The sequence below is a fragment of the Dreissena polymorpha genome, chromosome 5, assembly GCF_020536995.1.
Source record: "Dreissena polymorpha isolate Duluth1 chromosome 5, UMN_Dpol_1.0, whole genome shotgun sequence".
NCBI classification, from domain to species: domain Eukaryota; kingdom Metazoa; phylum Mollusca; class Bivalvia; order Myida; family Dreissenidae; genus Dreissena; species Dreissena polymorpha.
Window position 1 is genome coordinate 40,152,354 of NC_068359.1, and position 17,265 is coordinate 40,169,618.

At 32.1% G+C, this 17,265-nt stretch overlaps 1 protein-coding gene across 1 annotated transcript in view; it reads left to right on the forward strand.

Moving 5' to 3' along the window:
* Positions 1-2,183: 2,183 nt before the first annotated feature.
* LOC127831174 (histamine H1 receptor-like) overlaps positions 2,184-17,265 on the forward strand; it is a 31,808-nt gene continuing 16,726 nt past the window's right edge. The window contains exon 1 of the mRNA XM_052356168.1: positions 2,184-2,258. Within this exon, the coding sequence (XP_052212128.1) occupies positions 2,217-2,258 (42 nt within the window). The 5' untranslated portion in view covers positions 2,184-2,216. The remainder of the gene's footprint in view (positions 2,259-17,265) is intronic.

Below are 17,265 nucleotides of genomic sequence, written 5' to 3' on the forward strand. Positions count from 1 at the left end.
TGACATTTGACCTTGAAGGAAGTCCTTGACCTTTCACCACTCAAAATGTGCAGCTCTATGACATACACATGCATGCCATTTAATATCAAGTTGCTTTCATCAATATTGCAAAAGTAATGACCAAGGTTAAAGTTTTGGGACACACACACAAACACACACACACACACAGACACATACAATGACAGACAGGCCAAAAACAATATACCCCCGATCATTCGATCCGGGGGCATAAAAAGATATTGTGTGCACAAGCAGTATGATGTCCTTATTTGAACACAGTTTTTTTAAAGTTATCAGTTTGTAATGCCAAAACAAATGCATTATTAGAACTTTATTTCTGTTTTTCCATTGCAAACATGAAGTAGACCATTCAGCCTCAGTCATGTACACTGTTATTGCTTAGTGGGGCATCTTTATATATATACATTGATTTTCAGGTTAATATAATTGTTTGCAACTTTGCTTAAGTGTGAGTGTTAGCACATTGAATGGCATACTTAAAAATGCACAAACATCTGTGATCAAGTGCCTTTAAAGCCTTGATGAACTTGCATCAGTACTTAACAGAGAAGCAGAAAAATGCATTTCCTTTGAACACGCAATACCCTCTCATTAGAAATTATTATTATTAATTATTTGTTAGATGTAATTGATGTTTGTTTTATACTTGAACTCTTCAGTTCTGTTGTTTATTAATTTAATGCATTTAATAACAAACTTCAAAACATGCCAACATCTGTGAAAAAGGTCCCTTTAAAAAACAGTCTTACTTCAATTTTCCATCAAAATGTAGTAAAATGAGATATAAATGTGTGATTTTAATACGTCTTAATAAAATGCTTACATACATTTCAAAAGGTAATGGCAAATCTTTAATACATAACAATTGCCACGTGAGGACATACAATAATCAATTGAAAATGTCCTGCGTATTGAATTATAAACTGTTTAAACATGAAGTAAATATTGTCTACATAAGTATGCAATACACTTTCATAACAAAAATTTCATGCCAAAAATAAGGAATAACAACTGAAAAACAGCAACAGCAACAATTTAACATTGTTTTTTTAATTAAATTATTAACAACTATAACTTTTCAACCATTATTTTCGAAATAAGATAAACAACAAATATTTTTTTAAAAGATATTTTCTTTTTTAAATCTTTTATTTTCTTGTGAGGCTCCCGAGGCACAAAGACAGTTTGCACTGTAATATGGAATCCGTTCTTTGAATCTTTTAAGCCCACCACAGGAAAAATAGTTTCCTATACTTTGTAAGGATCACCTTTGAAGATAAAGGGATCTGTAGGACAGGCAATGGCGGAGAAATTCCAATACCAATCTAATGCTAAGGCAATATCTATCCTGCAGTTGATGGCAGTTCTGGGAGGGAGAATATTTCATTCATTAAATAAACGTAATGTGTGATTTTATCAAAATAAAATAACATTTACTTATCAATGTGAGATACTGGAAAGTATGCAGCAATAGGGGAATAACAATTTCTGATGCATTTGTTTGACATTTGTATCCATTGGGGAATGATGAGGGACTTTTTATGCCTTTCTTAAGCATAATTCAATATAAGACATTGTTTTGTTTGCTTCATGTTTTAAAGAATGCGTTTTACATCGTGATTGTTAAATTCGGAAATTATGAATGAAAGGAGTAACTGTGTTTAAATAGTCCAGTTGAAAAATACTAACATTTTTAAGATTCATAGACGTATTTAAAAAAACAAACCATTCGCTGTGGTGATTTTAAAAATATTTGCAAAAATAAACAACAAATATACATATTTATATGTTCAAGAACAGTTCTTGTGGTTATAATATATACTAATATTGATATAAAGAGTCAGCAATGTTCAGCTTAACGAAAGGTAACAAAACCTCTAATTCTGAGAGGACTTTCAACTATCAAATAGGATATTATTCCGGCATTTAATTAATTATGCACAGGAGATGTAATGAAAACTGGGAAATGTAATACAAGCAACATGTCTGTAACCGATCCATTGCACTTTGAGAATCAAAGTTTCATATCGAGCACCAATTCAGTGGATTTTAACTGGGATGTGGTACTGTTTGATAACAGAAGCAGCAATGAGACCTGGTCCCCTGACTTGGGGCCAAAAAAGGAACTATGGCGTGAGATACCCCTCGGGGTAGTTCTCACCCTCCTCTGTCTTGTCACGACCATCGGGAATGCAATGGTGCTCCATGCGGTGCGGACCGAGCGACGCCTCCAAACAGTATGTATAGAACTTTTTTTTCATTCAAATTTGGGTCTAGTAGGGGGACTCATTCCCAATGGAAAAAGTACATATTTTTCCCAAATGGGACCTGCAAATTCCCAATTGAATTTTTCCAAAAAAGAAGATTTTTTTTAAAAATAATTCTAAACATGCCAATTATATCCGATTCCAGCTCTATGAGTTGAACCATAGACAATATAATATGGAAATCACTTTTATTATCAATTTTAAATTATTTGTGATCATAAAATCAATTAAATTAATTTCCCAATTTTAGGCAAAAAAAAGATATTTCCCAATCGAATAGGACCTGGCCCCATTCCCAAAATGGTGAAAAAAAACACACTGTTGAATGTATTAACAATCTAAGTGGATCAAAAGCACTTAAGTGGACAAAATATGCATTTGTAAGGTAGGAATCCAATTGATTTAAATATTGTTATTTTATTTTTGTTTATGAAATGCACAAAATAAGACGTATAGTAATTTGATTTGTAATAATACACATATGTTTAAATCACAAGTATTTTAATGTGAATTTATTAGAAAATACACTCAAGAAGGAAATAATTATTGTTATATGATTTGTTATGAAATGCACAAAACAAGGACATGCATATAAGTATTATAATATAATTTAATGTAATGAAATGCACAAAATAAAGACACATATTGCAATTTGATTTGTAATGGGATGCTCGAAATAAAGACATTAGTATCGCCATTTAATTTGATTTGAAATGCACAAAATAAGGACATAAGTACATCTTATTGTTGACATATACATGTATCAAGAGGTGTGTAGCATATAAAAAGATCCTTTATCAAAAAGATATTGTATGATAGTGTTATAAAAATAGTAAAAGCTGTTTCATTAAACATAAATAAAAATCTGTGAATCAAAGTTTTAAATGTTTCCCCAAATTTTAATAATCTTACATCCTAAGAAAACCATGAACTATACAAGCATGTTCAATTGTTTTTGACCATAATTTACAAAAAAATGCCAAGTTTCAACTGAGACTCTGACTTTTTGGACTTAATGATTCTATGGTGTTAAAAACTTGCTTTTAAATAAAATATTTTTTGCAGAAAAATTACAATTGGAAGAACAAACAGTATTAAAACAAACACAATTTGCAAGTTCCATTAGTGCTTTAATTTTACATCTATTGCACACACCCTATATGAAATTTAATTGCGAAATAATGTTTGGAATTGATTATAAATAGGAAATAACCTTTAGTCACTGAGAAAATATCAACAAATCAAACAACACATTCAATATGAAAGACCTGATGCATAATTAATCGAGAAAGGCAAAAGTTTATAAATCGTCTAATGGGTCACAGTACAGGGAAAAACGGTATTGAAGGGGTCTGCATATAACATTACTTTAATACTGCAAAACTGTTCCCTTGTTAATAGTATTAAAAGCTAACAAATGTCAACCACTTTTTCACATCAACACAGCACTTAAATCAGGAAGATGATAGTAGTCCTCTTATTCTCCTCACATCACCTAATTCACAGAATAATTATATTAAAATCTCTCAGCTATGGTGAAATAAATAGGCGAAATGAAAGCTTTCAATTTCAATCACATTTCTAAACTACTGACTATAGGTTTTCTTGGTTATTTAAGATCCAGGAAATCTAAACGTTTTACTATGTAGTTCTTGTCCATTGGCTTGCCAACTAACCCTTTGTAAGTTGTTAAAGCACAAGGCATGAATTCATTAGTATTGAAGGAAATAAAACTATAACTTCCTATATGGTAAAGTAAATTGAGAAGAACTTCAGGTTGCAAGAACCATAACTCTTTCTGTAGTGTTTGTGTAATTATTGCCCTTTACTTATTGTTTGTTAAGAACATAACTACATATAGTAAATTATTGAAATGATTTAAATGAACGCCTTTATTGATACATGTGCTTTTACAGGAGTGCAGAATAAAAGTACTAAATCTTTGTCTCCTAGGATTCCTTTTTTTCTTTCCATTTTTTGCACTTTCTCATTCCATTACAAATGAAGATAGCAATATCATAATAAGTGATCCCCATAGACATTGTGGGTAAGTGCCAAATGCAGAGTGCAAGAACTATCTCTGTCACAAAAAGTAATTAAGGGAATCACATAAAAATGTTTATGACATGCTATACCCTGTTTCCAATGTAATACAACCATTACATATTTTTTTATATTACACATGTGAAATAGCACATTTTAAAGCGTTTTCATTGGCTTAGTTTTCGTTTATTGACCAATCGCATTTTGTTATTTTGCTTTGTAAAAGCCGAGGCATTCCAAATGACGTCAGGAAATGTAAACGATATTCGAGATTTATCATTATGTTTGCGTAAATATTTATTTAATTTGCTCATTTAAAGCATGTGATAAAAAAGATCTGACACTCGTTGTCATATCATACCATATTTTATTAAACTCGTCCAGGGAATTCGTTAGTAAGCTCGCAAAAGGCTCGCTTACTAACAAAATTCCTGAACTCGTTTAATAAAATATGGTATGATGACAACTTGTGCCAGATCCTATATATATAATGAAAAAAGACTTGTTGACAAAGTCCAGAGTAAGCACCATAAATTTTTCTTATTAAATTATGGATTTATTGTACTTAGTTTCATTTTCATGTGCACACTATAATTATTGGTATAAAATATATTAAAATAAAAATTTCATAGATGACTAAAGGACATTGAGATTATTTTTTTCATTTAATAAATAATTTCTGTTCCCCCCCAAATATTTAATATCAAGAAAGGGGGCGGGGTGGGGTGGGCGGTGCATTTATTTTCAAATTTCAAAAAATATTTCAAATTCAATATTTTAAAATCAGAATAGTCGAAAGTGTAAAGCATTTCTTCCAGTTACATGTGATGATTTGTTTAAGAGACTGATTCATTTATTTAGTATACTGCACAGTAACCTGGCTTATTCTGGCCGACTTATTTTTTTGTTTTTAAATGGCAGATAATTAAAGGGTTATTATTTTTTAACGCATTTCATTTGTTCACAATACTGCCTACAAACAACTTTTTGTAAGTAACCAACAAGACTACTTAGGGATTCCTTTCATAAAAAAAATGTTCTACTGTCACATACAGAATTGGCAAGTTAGACCCACCATCAGCCTGCAACTGTTTGTTACCAGTTCTGGCAAACATAATTTGATTTGGGCACCTAATTGCTGATTTACTTACAGGGCATGATCCCCATAAAGATAAATGGCTTTTCTGACATAATACTGACAAGCCTAATTGTATACAGAATTTTGTCAGTATGACATGTTTCCTTTCACGGAATCACATCTCGAACATTACTTTCTACCAATAAAATGGCCTTTTATTTCAAACTGAATGGACAAAAAGAACATGGGGGCTTTAGATAACTTGACCCTTTCTCACTCAGAAGCAAAGTGAAAATGGCTATGTGCAAACAGCATAAAATCAGAACAGCTTGCGAGTAACTCACAGTCTGTTCAGGTTTTATGCTGTTTGTTATTCATCAGTATCTTAGGGTTGGAAATGAAGGGTTTCAAACTTTAATATACAAAGAAAGGACTTATGGTAAATTTAATTTGATTTTCTTAAGGACTTCAAATGCATCAAAGTGCGTTTCTGAGGGCTAAACAACAGTTATAATATTACAGCAACAAGCTTTAAAAATTGTAGATCACAAGGAGTTTATTGGGAACTGAATATGTTGAGTACCGTTATTTTAATACCTCCAGTAGTTGCAGGGTTATGATCCACATATTATTCTTGGGATTGATAATCACAGCATTTTGAGAAAGTTGCTTGAAAAAATATTTGGGACAAAAAGAAATCTAAACAAGCCATCCTCTGACATCTTTTCAAAAATATTTTTACATGTACTTGCAGTAATTTTAGGACTCCTGTTAGTTCCATGTTGAATGTACAGTGTTTCTCTTTGTTGTTGACATGCAACAATTATTGTGACACAAACATTACAACAAAATGACAATTTATAGCAGCATTAAACATTTTACTGCACAAATTTAGTGTCCTTGGTCAATGTCACACTTAGGTGTATTTTGTGTACCATTGAATACATAGAGCATCGCTTATAGAATGTAAAACACAATATTTAACTAGACACACATCAATTGTTGGTTTCTTACCCAATTTAAGTTGACAATTTAGTGGAATGATTGGCCATTATTGTTGGAATCTCAATTTTCAAATAATTTGAAATATTGAATGGGCAGAAAGGTACTTTTGTTATAACCTTTCAAAAATAAAACATAGCTCATATTTAAATGAGGAAATGTGTGTCACCTTAGATAAAAAATTGTTCCCCTTAAAATATATTTTCACTTGGACATGCATTGGAACAGTGTGCTTATGGTAATGATGATTATGAATAATGAATGTTATAGTGATGCTGAGTATAATTATGATGATGATGGTGAAGATCATTATAATGATGATGATGTTTGATGAAGATGACGATGATGATGATTGATGATGCTGATAATTATGATTATCTATCATAAATCTATCTTTCATATTATAATCTATCTTAAAAGCCTCTTGAATAGATAAAAGTAACGGCTTTTAAAGTAAAATAAATGTTTAAATATCAGGATAAATTTTATTATAAATTGTAGGGCATCGTTAAATCACTTGCATAACAACATATATTTTATCTATCTTTACATGTGTCTATTTACAGCAGTATGACATCCATGATTTCATCTAGGCCCTGCTAGAAATGAATCACTGAATGACATTTTTTGACAAACATGCATTTATATGTGAAGACCAAAAAAATAAACTCATTTCTAAACAGTCAAAATATAAATAATATTAAAATAATATTAATAAATATTAAAATTGTGTTTTATGTTTCTTGAACATATGCAGGGATTTCAAAATGCTGAAGACGGAAGATGAAGTAGAAGGGGGAAATGATCATTTTTTTTACTTAAAGCGAGTATATTATATGATTTCAATGTCAACATTGTATTCTTCCTTCCTTACCCAACATATTAATATGACCGTTTAATGTTAAATTAAAATAATTCACAATCCTCATATGGTACCATAAATCAAATAGTGTTTACTATAGTGAAACAAGCAAGTAAACACGCATACAGAAGGAGTTTTTTCTGTACAGCAGAAATTTATTTACTATTAAATACACCTTTTCTTTCATTTATTTTCTGGTACTACTTCTTCTGATTTTTTTTGGTATTCAATTAAAGCCAAAAAAGTATACACAACAATGATTCACGAGTAATTGAGCTTGAAAGTGGTCTTTTTCTTTACCCTTGCATAATTTCCATCACTGGCAAGTTTGATAGATCCAGAATGGCATCGTTGTTGAGTATTTAGCATCCAGTCAGTTATGCCGCGCAGAATAATGTATGGAGTGTGTGACACCCAGTGCTTGACAGACCATCTTCTAAAATATTTAACAAAAGAAAAAACAATAAAATACACATTTATAAGGCAATATCCTATGTTTATGTAATCACAGCTTTTTTACAGTATGAACCCGTTTACTGTAGTACAAAATGATCCAGAACAAGTTTAAATATTGTTTACAAACATTCACAGTTTGGTACGAAAACAATAGAGTACGAGTTGAAATATTATCAACAATCACAGCGTATCTTTACATACCAAAGAGAGAGGATCTTTGAATAATCATGTAGAATATTTTTAAGAAATATAACCAAAACGTTTAATACATGGATACTGTTTTGTTTAAATAGTTTTAATGAATAGCCATAGATAGAACTAAACTCAAATTAAAAATCGGCGAAAAATTGCTATGTGACGACAGCAGTTTCCGTTTTATAAAAGGCTATCTTTAACAATACATTGATATTTTATGTAACCAAATACAATAATTACCAACCGATTTTTTTTTTATAAATTAAGTGGTTTGAGGCCTAATCTTTAATATAGTGATGTGTAACATTTTATGAAAAAGTGAGTGAGGACGAAGTTAAAACCAGTTAAAATTAGCTAAAATGCTGAAAAGTTAAATCGCAATAACGTTAAATTTGTCAAATAAACGTATTCCTCGTGGATAACAACCGCAACTTACCCAACTATTGCTCATGATCACGGGTAAAACTGCTTTCTGAGAGCGAATGGTAAATGCGTCGTGAATTCTGACAAGTAAACAGTACTGTACGGTGTCGTTATTCACCGGACGCTGTATGCGCAGTGGTTAGCTTCCCATTTAACATTTGAAAGCTCAAATAACGCCGATGCTCATGAATTCAGCGAATCAATTTTTTTAAACAGTTTTATTTATTGATTTGTGAGGATAATAATAACATTAAGATGTTGAATTTATAGAATGAAATAAATTCGCAACTAAACAAACGGAGGCTGAACATGGACGAGATAAGTATACAAGGGAGGTAATTGCATCGCGAAAATACATGTCGCGTGTCGAAATTTTTTCAGATGCATCCCTTGTCTATTTTTTGTCTAAATTTCCATACGCATGAACGGTCAAGGCCCGCTACGCGGGCTTTTGCCCGTATTACTTCCCTTGGATTTGTTTTTTTTACCTTTGACCTTAAAGGATGACTTTGACCTTTCACCAATCAAAATGTGCAGCTCCATGAGATACACATGCCAAATATCAAGTTGCTATCTAAAGCGACATAGAAGTTATGAGCATTTTTCTAAACCTAAACGCAAAACCGAAACGCAAAGTGTGAAGGAAAGACAGACGGACGGACGGTCCGATCACTTTATGCCCTCCTCCGGGGGCATAAAAAAACTTGTTTTCATGTAGACTATCATGCCACTAATGCAGCTTTATACAAACATGTTGACAAGAAAAAGTGCATGTAAATATGCAAATCTTATATTGCCTGAAGTAAATATTTTCTGGCTTCAGACAACGATCCTTATATGTATTCATTGGTCATGATAATTCAATGACATGGGTTACAATATGTACACTCCTTAAAGATCTAAGGTTACACTCCACCTTCATGATCATAGCACACTTGAAAAAAAGAAAAGATTTTCATGAATATCAACAAGTCTGTAAACTTGTGGGAGTGTCTCCCCGAACAATTATTGTGTTTTGCATACACCAAAGACTTCAGACACATTTTGTGATGAATGTGGAAATGAAATGACGGAAGACAAAGTTTAAATTAATAGCCTTAAAGTTGTACAATGATTTGTCCGGGGAATACACACACAACATGTTAACATGACAACAAATATCGAAAACTCCGAAATATATACAGAACAAAAAAAACGTAGACTTGCCATTATTTCATGTCTTTTTGCTTCTGTTTCATAGCGCAATAAAATACGTATTTGAATGGATTAAACTAGTATGTACTAGATCTTTTTGACATGTGATAATTTGTGGAAAAAGTTGCATCCTTATAGATAATGACCATGTTATTAATATGATACTAGGTGCTACCTAATTTACGGGCAAAAGCTTATTTGATAACCACATATCGTAATAAATATTTGGACATTATTGTGTAAAAAAACATTATAATTGTTTCAATAATAAAGTAACTCTACCAAAATAAATCTTATGTTTTGCTTGATGAAAAAAACAACGTTTTACATCTGCCATGCTTTAACATTTAATATCTCATAATTGTGTGCTTTTTCAGCCTCTGGAATTTAAAGCTGGTTCGGTGGCTGCGGCGTAGTAGATATGGTGTCCGCTTAGTGACTTGGGGGTCTCGGCATTGATCCCTTAAGTGGAAGTGTTCTTTAGATCACCCTTAAGATGCCAAGTACTGGTCCTATACAGGAAACAGTTATTTCATTAAATGTCTCGAGTCAAATAAAGCTGTTGATTCAATCATAAACTGATTTAACATAATCAAAATAATGTAATGTGTCTGATCAATTGTGATTGACAGGATTATCAATGTATAATTATGTGAACTGAAGGATATCTTACTTGTTTTTGTTTTTTTGCAATTGAAATATTTCATAAATACCGGTATCTCACAAGATTAAAGTTTTCTTTTGCAAACTATTGTCGCATAGTTTAAATTATGTTTCCACTAAGAACAAGCCATTTTGTAGTAATTCAAAAAGCACAGTCTAAACTGCATACACTTAGTTTGTAGCTGTATGGTAAATATTTAAATGTAAACAAACATAAGGTTATATCATCCTTTTTTTTTTAAATTTATACACTCTAATAACACAAACAACACACACTTATATTTCAGTAATCATGTGAGCTTATTTATATGTCAGTCTGTCTAGGCTTAGAAGAAGCATGTACATTATGTAAGTATATTCAGTCCCAGGCTTTTTCCACTCCATTTTGGGAAAACGCCACACTGGAGTTTTGGGAATTTCGCGCCGTGAAAACCTCCATTTTGGGAAAAAAATTAATCGCAAAATTGGCTCAATTGGGAAAATTTATCGCATGTAAATAGTGTTTCTTATATTTGAAAGAAGCCGTTAACTGGTAAATAAAGACTATTTTGATAACTTATTATTAAAATTTTACAAAATATTTTGAACATGTGTGATAAGTGCAGGTTTTTTAATCTAAATATGGGGAAAAGGCTTGGCCTTTTTTGAGGTGAAAAAAATCGCGCGAAGCGCCAGATTTTGAGGAAAATAAGGAAAGTCTTAAATAATCATTAACATATTTTACAGTTTTTAAAAGAAATTCAAGGCAACAGATAATTTAATTATGCAATACTTTCTATTTTCTACACCGGATCAGGTCAACTTATATATTTTAAGGGTAAAAAAAAAAAAAAAAAAATAATTTTTTTTTTTTAATTGGGATTTTTTTTTTCAATTGGGGAAAAAACAACCAGATTTGCATTGGGAATGGGGCCGAATTTTGGACCCGTGGCATAGGGCGGAAAAAGCCTGAGTCCATATATAAAACGTATATGGAAATGCATTGCGATACAATATAAAGAAGTGAACACTTCACATCATTTATTTGCACATAAAAGACTAGTTACACAATCAGTAATGCTTAAACACTGCCATCAACTTACAAGAATATTTACGTATTATGTAGTTACGAAGTGAAGTTATCTTTTGAAAAACTGTTTAATGAATTCCTTATGTATCATAATCCATTCAATGAATTATGAAAAACAAGAATAATACTGAATAGTATGCAGTTTATTCAAAACGATATATTACTAAATGATCACAACATCTACGTACGGAGTTCTTTTACCAACTTGTGGTAAGTTGTTTTATTGCAAGTTTAACATTTAGTTGCAGACACTGGTCGACATATAGGCTAAATTTGCATCGGAACAATCGTTTTTCTTCAACATGTTAATTGCCTTCAAATCGTTAATTTAACAACCCATTGACAATGTTTGAACATACGTCTTTATAAAGTGATAGCTGATGTTTGTTTACAGACAGACATATATAGACTCTACATAGTTCTTTAAAATTTCACATATGTTCCTTTGAAGTAAACCTTCAGAACCAATAAACAAGATCCCCATGGCTAAAAACTTCATTCCATGGAAACCTTTGATAGTACAGGAATCCCTCCTTTGTTGATTTCTGGAAACCAAAACTGTCAGTTTTGCTCAATAGAATGGCTTGTGTGATGCCCAGTGCTTGGTAGAACAGCTTCTAAAAATGGAAAACCAACAGTGAACACAAATCTTAAAATTTGATAAATGATGCAGGCGTTTTGTAAAGTCCAGTTGTTTTTTGTTAAATTTTGAACAATCTGGAATATTTTGGTACAAAAATCCAACAGTATTAGATTTAGGGGTTTTAAGCCATATCTGTATATAGTGATATGTAACCTCGGCAAAGTGAGAGCAGACGAGGTGTCAACAAGTTGAAACTAAGCTAAAATACAAAACAGTTAAGTTGCAATATCAGGTAGGACAGCTTCTAAAAATGGAAAACCAACAGTGAACACACATCTTAAAATTTGATAAATGATACAGGCGTTTTGTAAATTCCAGTAGTTTTTTGTTAAATTTTGAACAATCTGGAATATTTTGGTACGAAAATCCAACAGTATGAGATTTAGGGGTTTTAAGCCTTATCTGTATATAGTGATATGTAACCTCGACAAAGTGAGAGCAGACAAGGTGTTAACAAGTTGAAACTAAGCTAAAATACAAAACAGTTAAGTCGCAATATCAATACATTTTGTAAATAAACTTGTTTCTGATGGATTACAACCGCAACTTACCAGAATATTGATAATGATCACATGTAAAACTGCTTTCTGAGAGCGAATGCAAATTGTGTCACGAACTCTGACATATAAACAGCACGTACTGTAGGGTGGCGCATTTGAAATACCGCGACAATACCGATGCCGACTATAATGTTTTAAAAATCATTATTTTTAAACAAGCGTTTATTGATTTATGAGGATAATAATAACAATCAGAAATCAAATAGATCGAAGCAAATAAATTCGAAAGAAATCTGGATTTATGCAATACATTTTAGACGGGTTGTATTAACGAACTTATGTTGCCGAAAGTTATCGCGTTTTGTAGTAAACCAGTCTGTGGAATACGACTTGTTGCCCGTTACGGCTTAAGGCCGGGAAACAGGCAAACCGGAAGAAAAACAAAAAAATGCATTTTGGCGGTCAAAAACATATATTACAATAACATAGAGTACGATTCGCTACTTAATAATTACTGCCATGCCGTATTATTTCATGAGGAATGCATCTACGTGTCGTATAGCGTTTGTCGAAGTGTCTATGTGCTCCAGCGCTCTATGATTTTCCATCGCGAAAATAGGTGACGGCAGAAATTATTTGACTTGTATCCCTATACGGTAATGTCTCTTTGTATTTCAGAAAAGTGATACAAATAAACGGTCAACGCCCGTATTACTAAGAGTTTCATATTCCGACCGTATTCAGAAAATATCATACAGCGGAGCTGGACAAGAGGCCTATATAACCAGCAAGCAGAAACTCACAGTGTTTTTTTTGGTTAAAAATCGGATCTGGTTTTCAGCCCCATCCCAATTGAAAAAAAGTATATATTTTTCCCAAATGGGACCTAAAAATTCCCAATTGAATGTTTCAAACACTTTTTTTTTAGATTTCAACATTTTGTTCATCTCCCATCCAGCCATATCAGCTCAACCTTATTAAAAATAATACTGAAAAACACTTCTATTCTCAATTTAAAGCATTTGTTTTAGCAAAACAGCAACAACACTGATTTCCCAATTTTAGTGAAAACGCCGTGAATTTTCCCAATTCAAAGGGACCCGGCCCCATTCCCAAAATGGTGGAAAAAAAACACTGACTCAACATCCCAAGTGCTATCATACGGCTAGGTCTAACTTAAGACATCTGAACCCGTTCTGCTGCATGTCATGGTTTTTTTAAACATACTTGCATAATTTGTTTCTTCTCTACACTTAACTACCAAATCATGTATTTAGTACTTTAACTCCGAACTTTCTCCCAAAGCCTGTTATCAATAAAAGATGTTTTAAATTCATTTTAATCCATTCATTACTTTTAGAGTTATGCTTTACACAAGAAAATTACAGTTTATAGTTATTCTACAATTATTGCTTTTTGGTGGGTATCTTTCTATGATAACGCATTTCTTTACGATTACTTCTTCTGTTGTATGGTCTGTCTTCAGGGGTTTCTTGTATGTTGGAGGCATTTACTTGGGGTTCCTATTTCTTCTACAATCATTTCTTTTCTATGGCATTTCTTCCATGTTCATGGAGTTTCTTTTGTGTTTTTTTTACATAATATATGATATTTCTTTGGGCATTATTCTATGCTTATGGCCTTTTTTATGTTCATTACATGTCAAATCATGTTTTTCTTTAGCAATCTTTATAAAAGCTTACCTCTTTCAGTGAATCTTCATTGGTGACATCTTCTTTAACCCTTAGAATGCTGGGAAATTTGTCGTCTGCTAAAATGTCGTCTGCTGAATTTCTAAATTTGCATTTTCTTCGAATTTTTTCTAAGTATACTATCAGAATAGCAAACAGTTTTGATCCTGATGAGACGCCACGTTCATGGCGTCTCATCTAGATCCAAACTGTTTGCAAAGGCCTTCAAAATTCGGTTCCGACACTGAAAGAGTTAAGGCTAAAGGCTTACTTTTCCTTGTTAATAAGGAAGCTAACAACTTGCTGCTAGTAGCGCATGTGATTTAATTGGCCAACAGGTACAGACGGATGAATAACATCAAATAGATTAAGATATTGGACTATTTTTCCCACGCAAAATGTCAACCATGTTTTATACCATAGTCACCCATTAAAGTACACTGTTTATTTTGAATAGAATTTGCAGGAAGTGATGAAACCATGATCTTCAAAAACACAAAAATAAATCAATAAAGAAGAAAATGTGAGAAAACAACTGAATGAAACAGAGTTACATTTTCAATGCCTCATCTCAATTCACTTATCTGATAAATTTCAATATCACACAATGCAAAAATGAGAATGTGCAGTAAAATTATTGTAAAGAAATTGTCTTCCTTAACTTGATTGTTGTTGCCAATATCTTTGTTGCACTTTAGTTGTATCTGAGAATTTTTGTTTTTAACAAATTCTCAAGTGTTTCCTAACAAATTATTTAGAAAAGAGGCACATGCCTGCCTTTATGCAAGTATTCTTCTGAATCAGCAAGGCTTTATTAAGTTTTGGGGTAATTTTAAGACATTATTTTACTAAATGCATGAGCTTATTAACTGGTTCTGCTTCCAGTTAAAGGGCCTGGTTTTTCCTTTCTCGTTTTTTTCAAGCATAATCTGATAAACTAATGCTGGAAATATAAAAACCTTAACGTACAGATGAACTGTGATTATTAGGAAAACATAAATCTGCAAGAAGAAAATCATAACCAAAGCCTTATGGAATCTCTCTGAAAAGTCCTTGAGACAAAATAATTTTAGTTTCCAAAGTGTTTGTACTGCTAAAGTTTCACTTTTAGCAAAATAATTAAGGCATATCTTTCCCACGATTTCAAACACTGCTAAAAGAGCACTGTGAACTTTCAACTGACATAAGTAAATGGTACACGGCACTTTTAACCAACTAGGTTTAAAAACGTGTTTCATTCTCTATAAATAAAATATCAAAACTTCAGTCATATTTGAAAACATTCATAAAAAAAGTCAAATTAACATAAACATTTCTCAACCTGGCAATTTTGTTATTCTAAATGATACAAATCTTTGTATGCCGAGTATAGTACTAAGTATAGTACGCAGTCTTTATAATTAAAATCAATCCTTTGACAAAATTGTAGTTGTTTAATCATTAGCTTATTTGCATATTTTGTTTTGTGTTTTTGTTAACTTTAGTAGTTGTTTTTGACGATGCTGCAAAGCAGCTCGTCTAAGTTATCATACCATGAAAAAATTCTTCACAATGGCGACCTATGTAAAAGACCGAGCCAGTCCGATATAGATTTTTCTAATCGGCATACCTCGCTGATTATCATTGATAAAGGTATAGGAAGCTCAGCTATAAATAGGACAGCATATTATGGGAAAAAGGTTTAATTATAGTTTGAAAACATTAATTTTAAATCAGTGATATTCAATCCATTATATGTTTATAGATCAATGAAACAACTATGCATTTTCTGTATTGTATTTGATATTTGTCGTGATTCAGTAAATTAATTGCGAATTAAAACGTGTATAATTAACTTTCAACGCGATCATGAGTGTAAAGAAAACGAATTATTTCGAACCTGCCATTTGTAATTGTTGTAGCGACTATGATATATAAACAGCATAATGGCCGTCTGACATTTGTGAAACTCGCTCTTATGCGTGCTTTCTCATTTTGCATATTTAAGAAACTTTTCAAACAGAAATTAAAGAGCAACATCAGTGCACATACTATGTTTGATTATTCATTCGTTTGTTGGATATTGTTTGCTGTTTCAAACACATATTAGGTCATATCGCGAAGATTTAGTGAACCTTACTATGTGTTCATGGGCGAACTCACGTATTCAAGTGCTCTGACGACTATGTGCTCATACCTACTTTCGGTAATCATCATGAAATTATTGCCGAACTTAACGAACAAACATGCCTAAGCTTATTGAATTAGAGAAAAAAAACAATAATCAAAAGAGAAAAATTATATGTTCATGCACATGGGCATGTGAAATCACGTCCGTACACATAGCATCATTAACTTAGGAAAATAAACAAAGAAATATAAAGTTTGGTATGGTATACATGTGAAATTAAAGAGCATGGTGTAATTAAAGAGCATGCCAAGTTTTGAATCTATATGCTGAAACGTAATGTTATAACCCACATACGTTTACTGTAACATAACGTTTTTTTTAAAGATAAGTGGTACAGAAAATACACGTCGAATATCTTTTAAAAGATATTTATTGTTATATTTGATCGAGAATGAAACCCGCCTCCAAGTTTCGCTGAATGGATCACGTTCCCCACGGGTACTACTTCCCCGTAATGAAGATAAACTTAAATAGATGCTTTTATATTAATCCTCTTCAAAAGCATCATCATACCAGTACTGTCAGTACTTTGATTAGGATATATGTTTGGGTATATCATGACAAATATTTGAAAGACCCATAAACAGCAAAAGTCCTTACAAAATGCACTCTTCTTGCAACATAATCACTGCCTCCATAAAAGTATACACATTTCTTTGAAATGATGGAAGGAGTAATAACAAATAACAAGGGCTGTTTGTAAAACATGCATGCCCCCAGATATGCTGTCAGTTGTAGTGGCAGCCATTGAGTGAAATCGGTTTTTGTCACTGTGACATTGACCTTTGTCCTAGTGACCTGAACATCAATTGGGGTCATCTGCCAGTGATGATCAAATGTACCTATGAAATTTCATTATCCTAACCTTATTATTCTTGAGTTATCATCAGGAAATCATTTTACTGTTTTGAGTCACTGTGAACTTGGCTTTTGACCTAGTGACCTAAAAACTAATAGGGGTCATCTGCCAGTCATGATCAATGTTCCT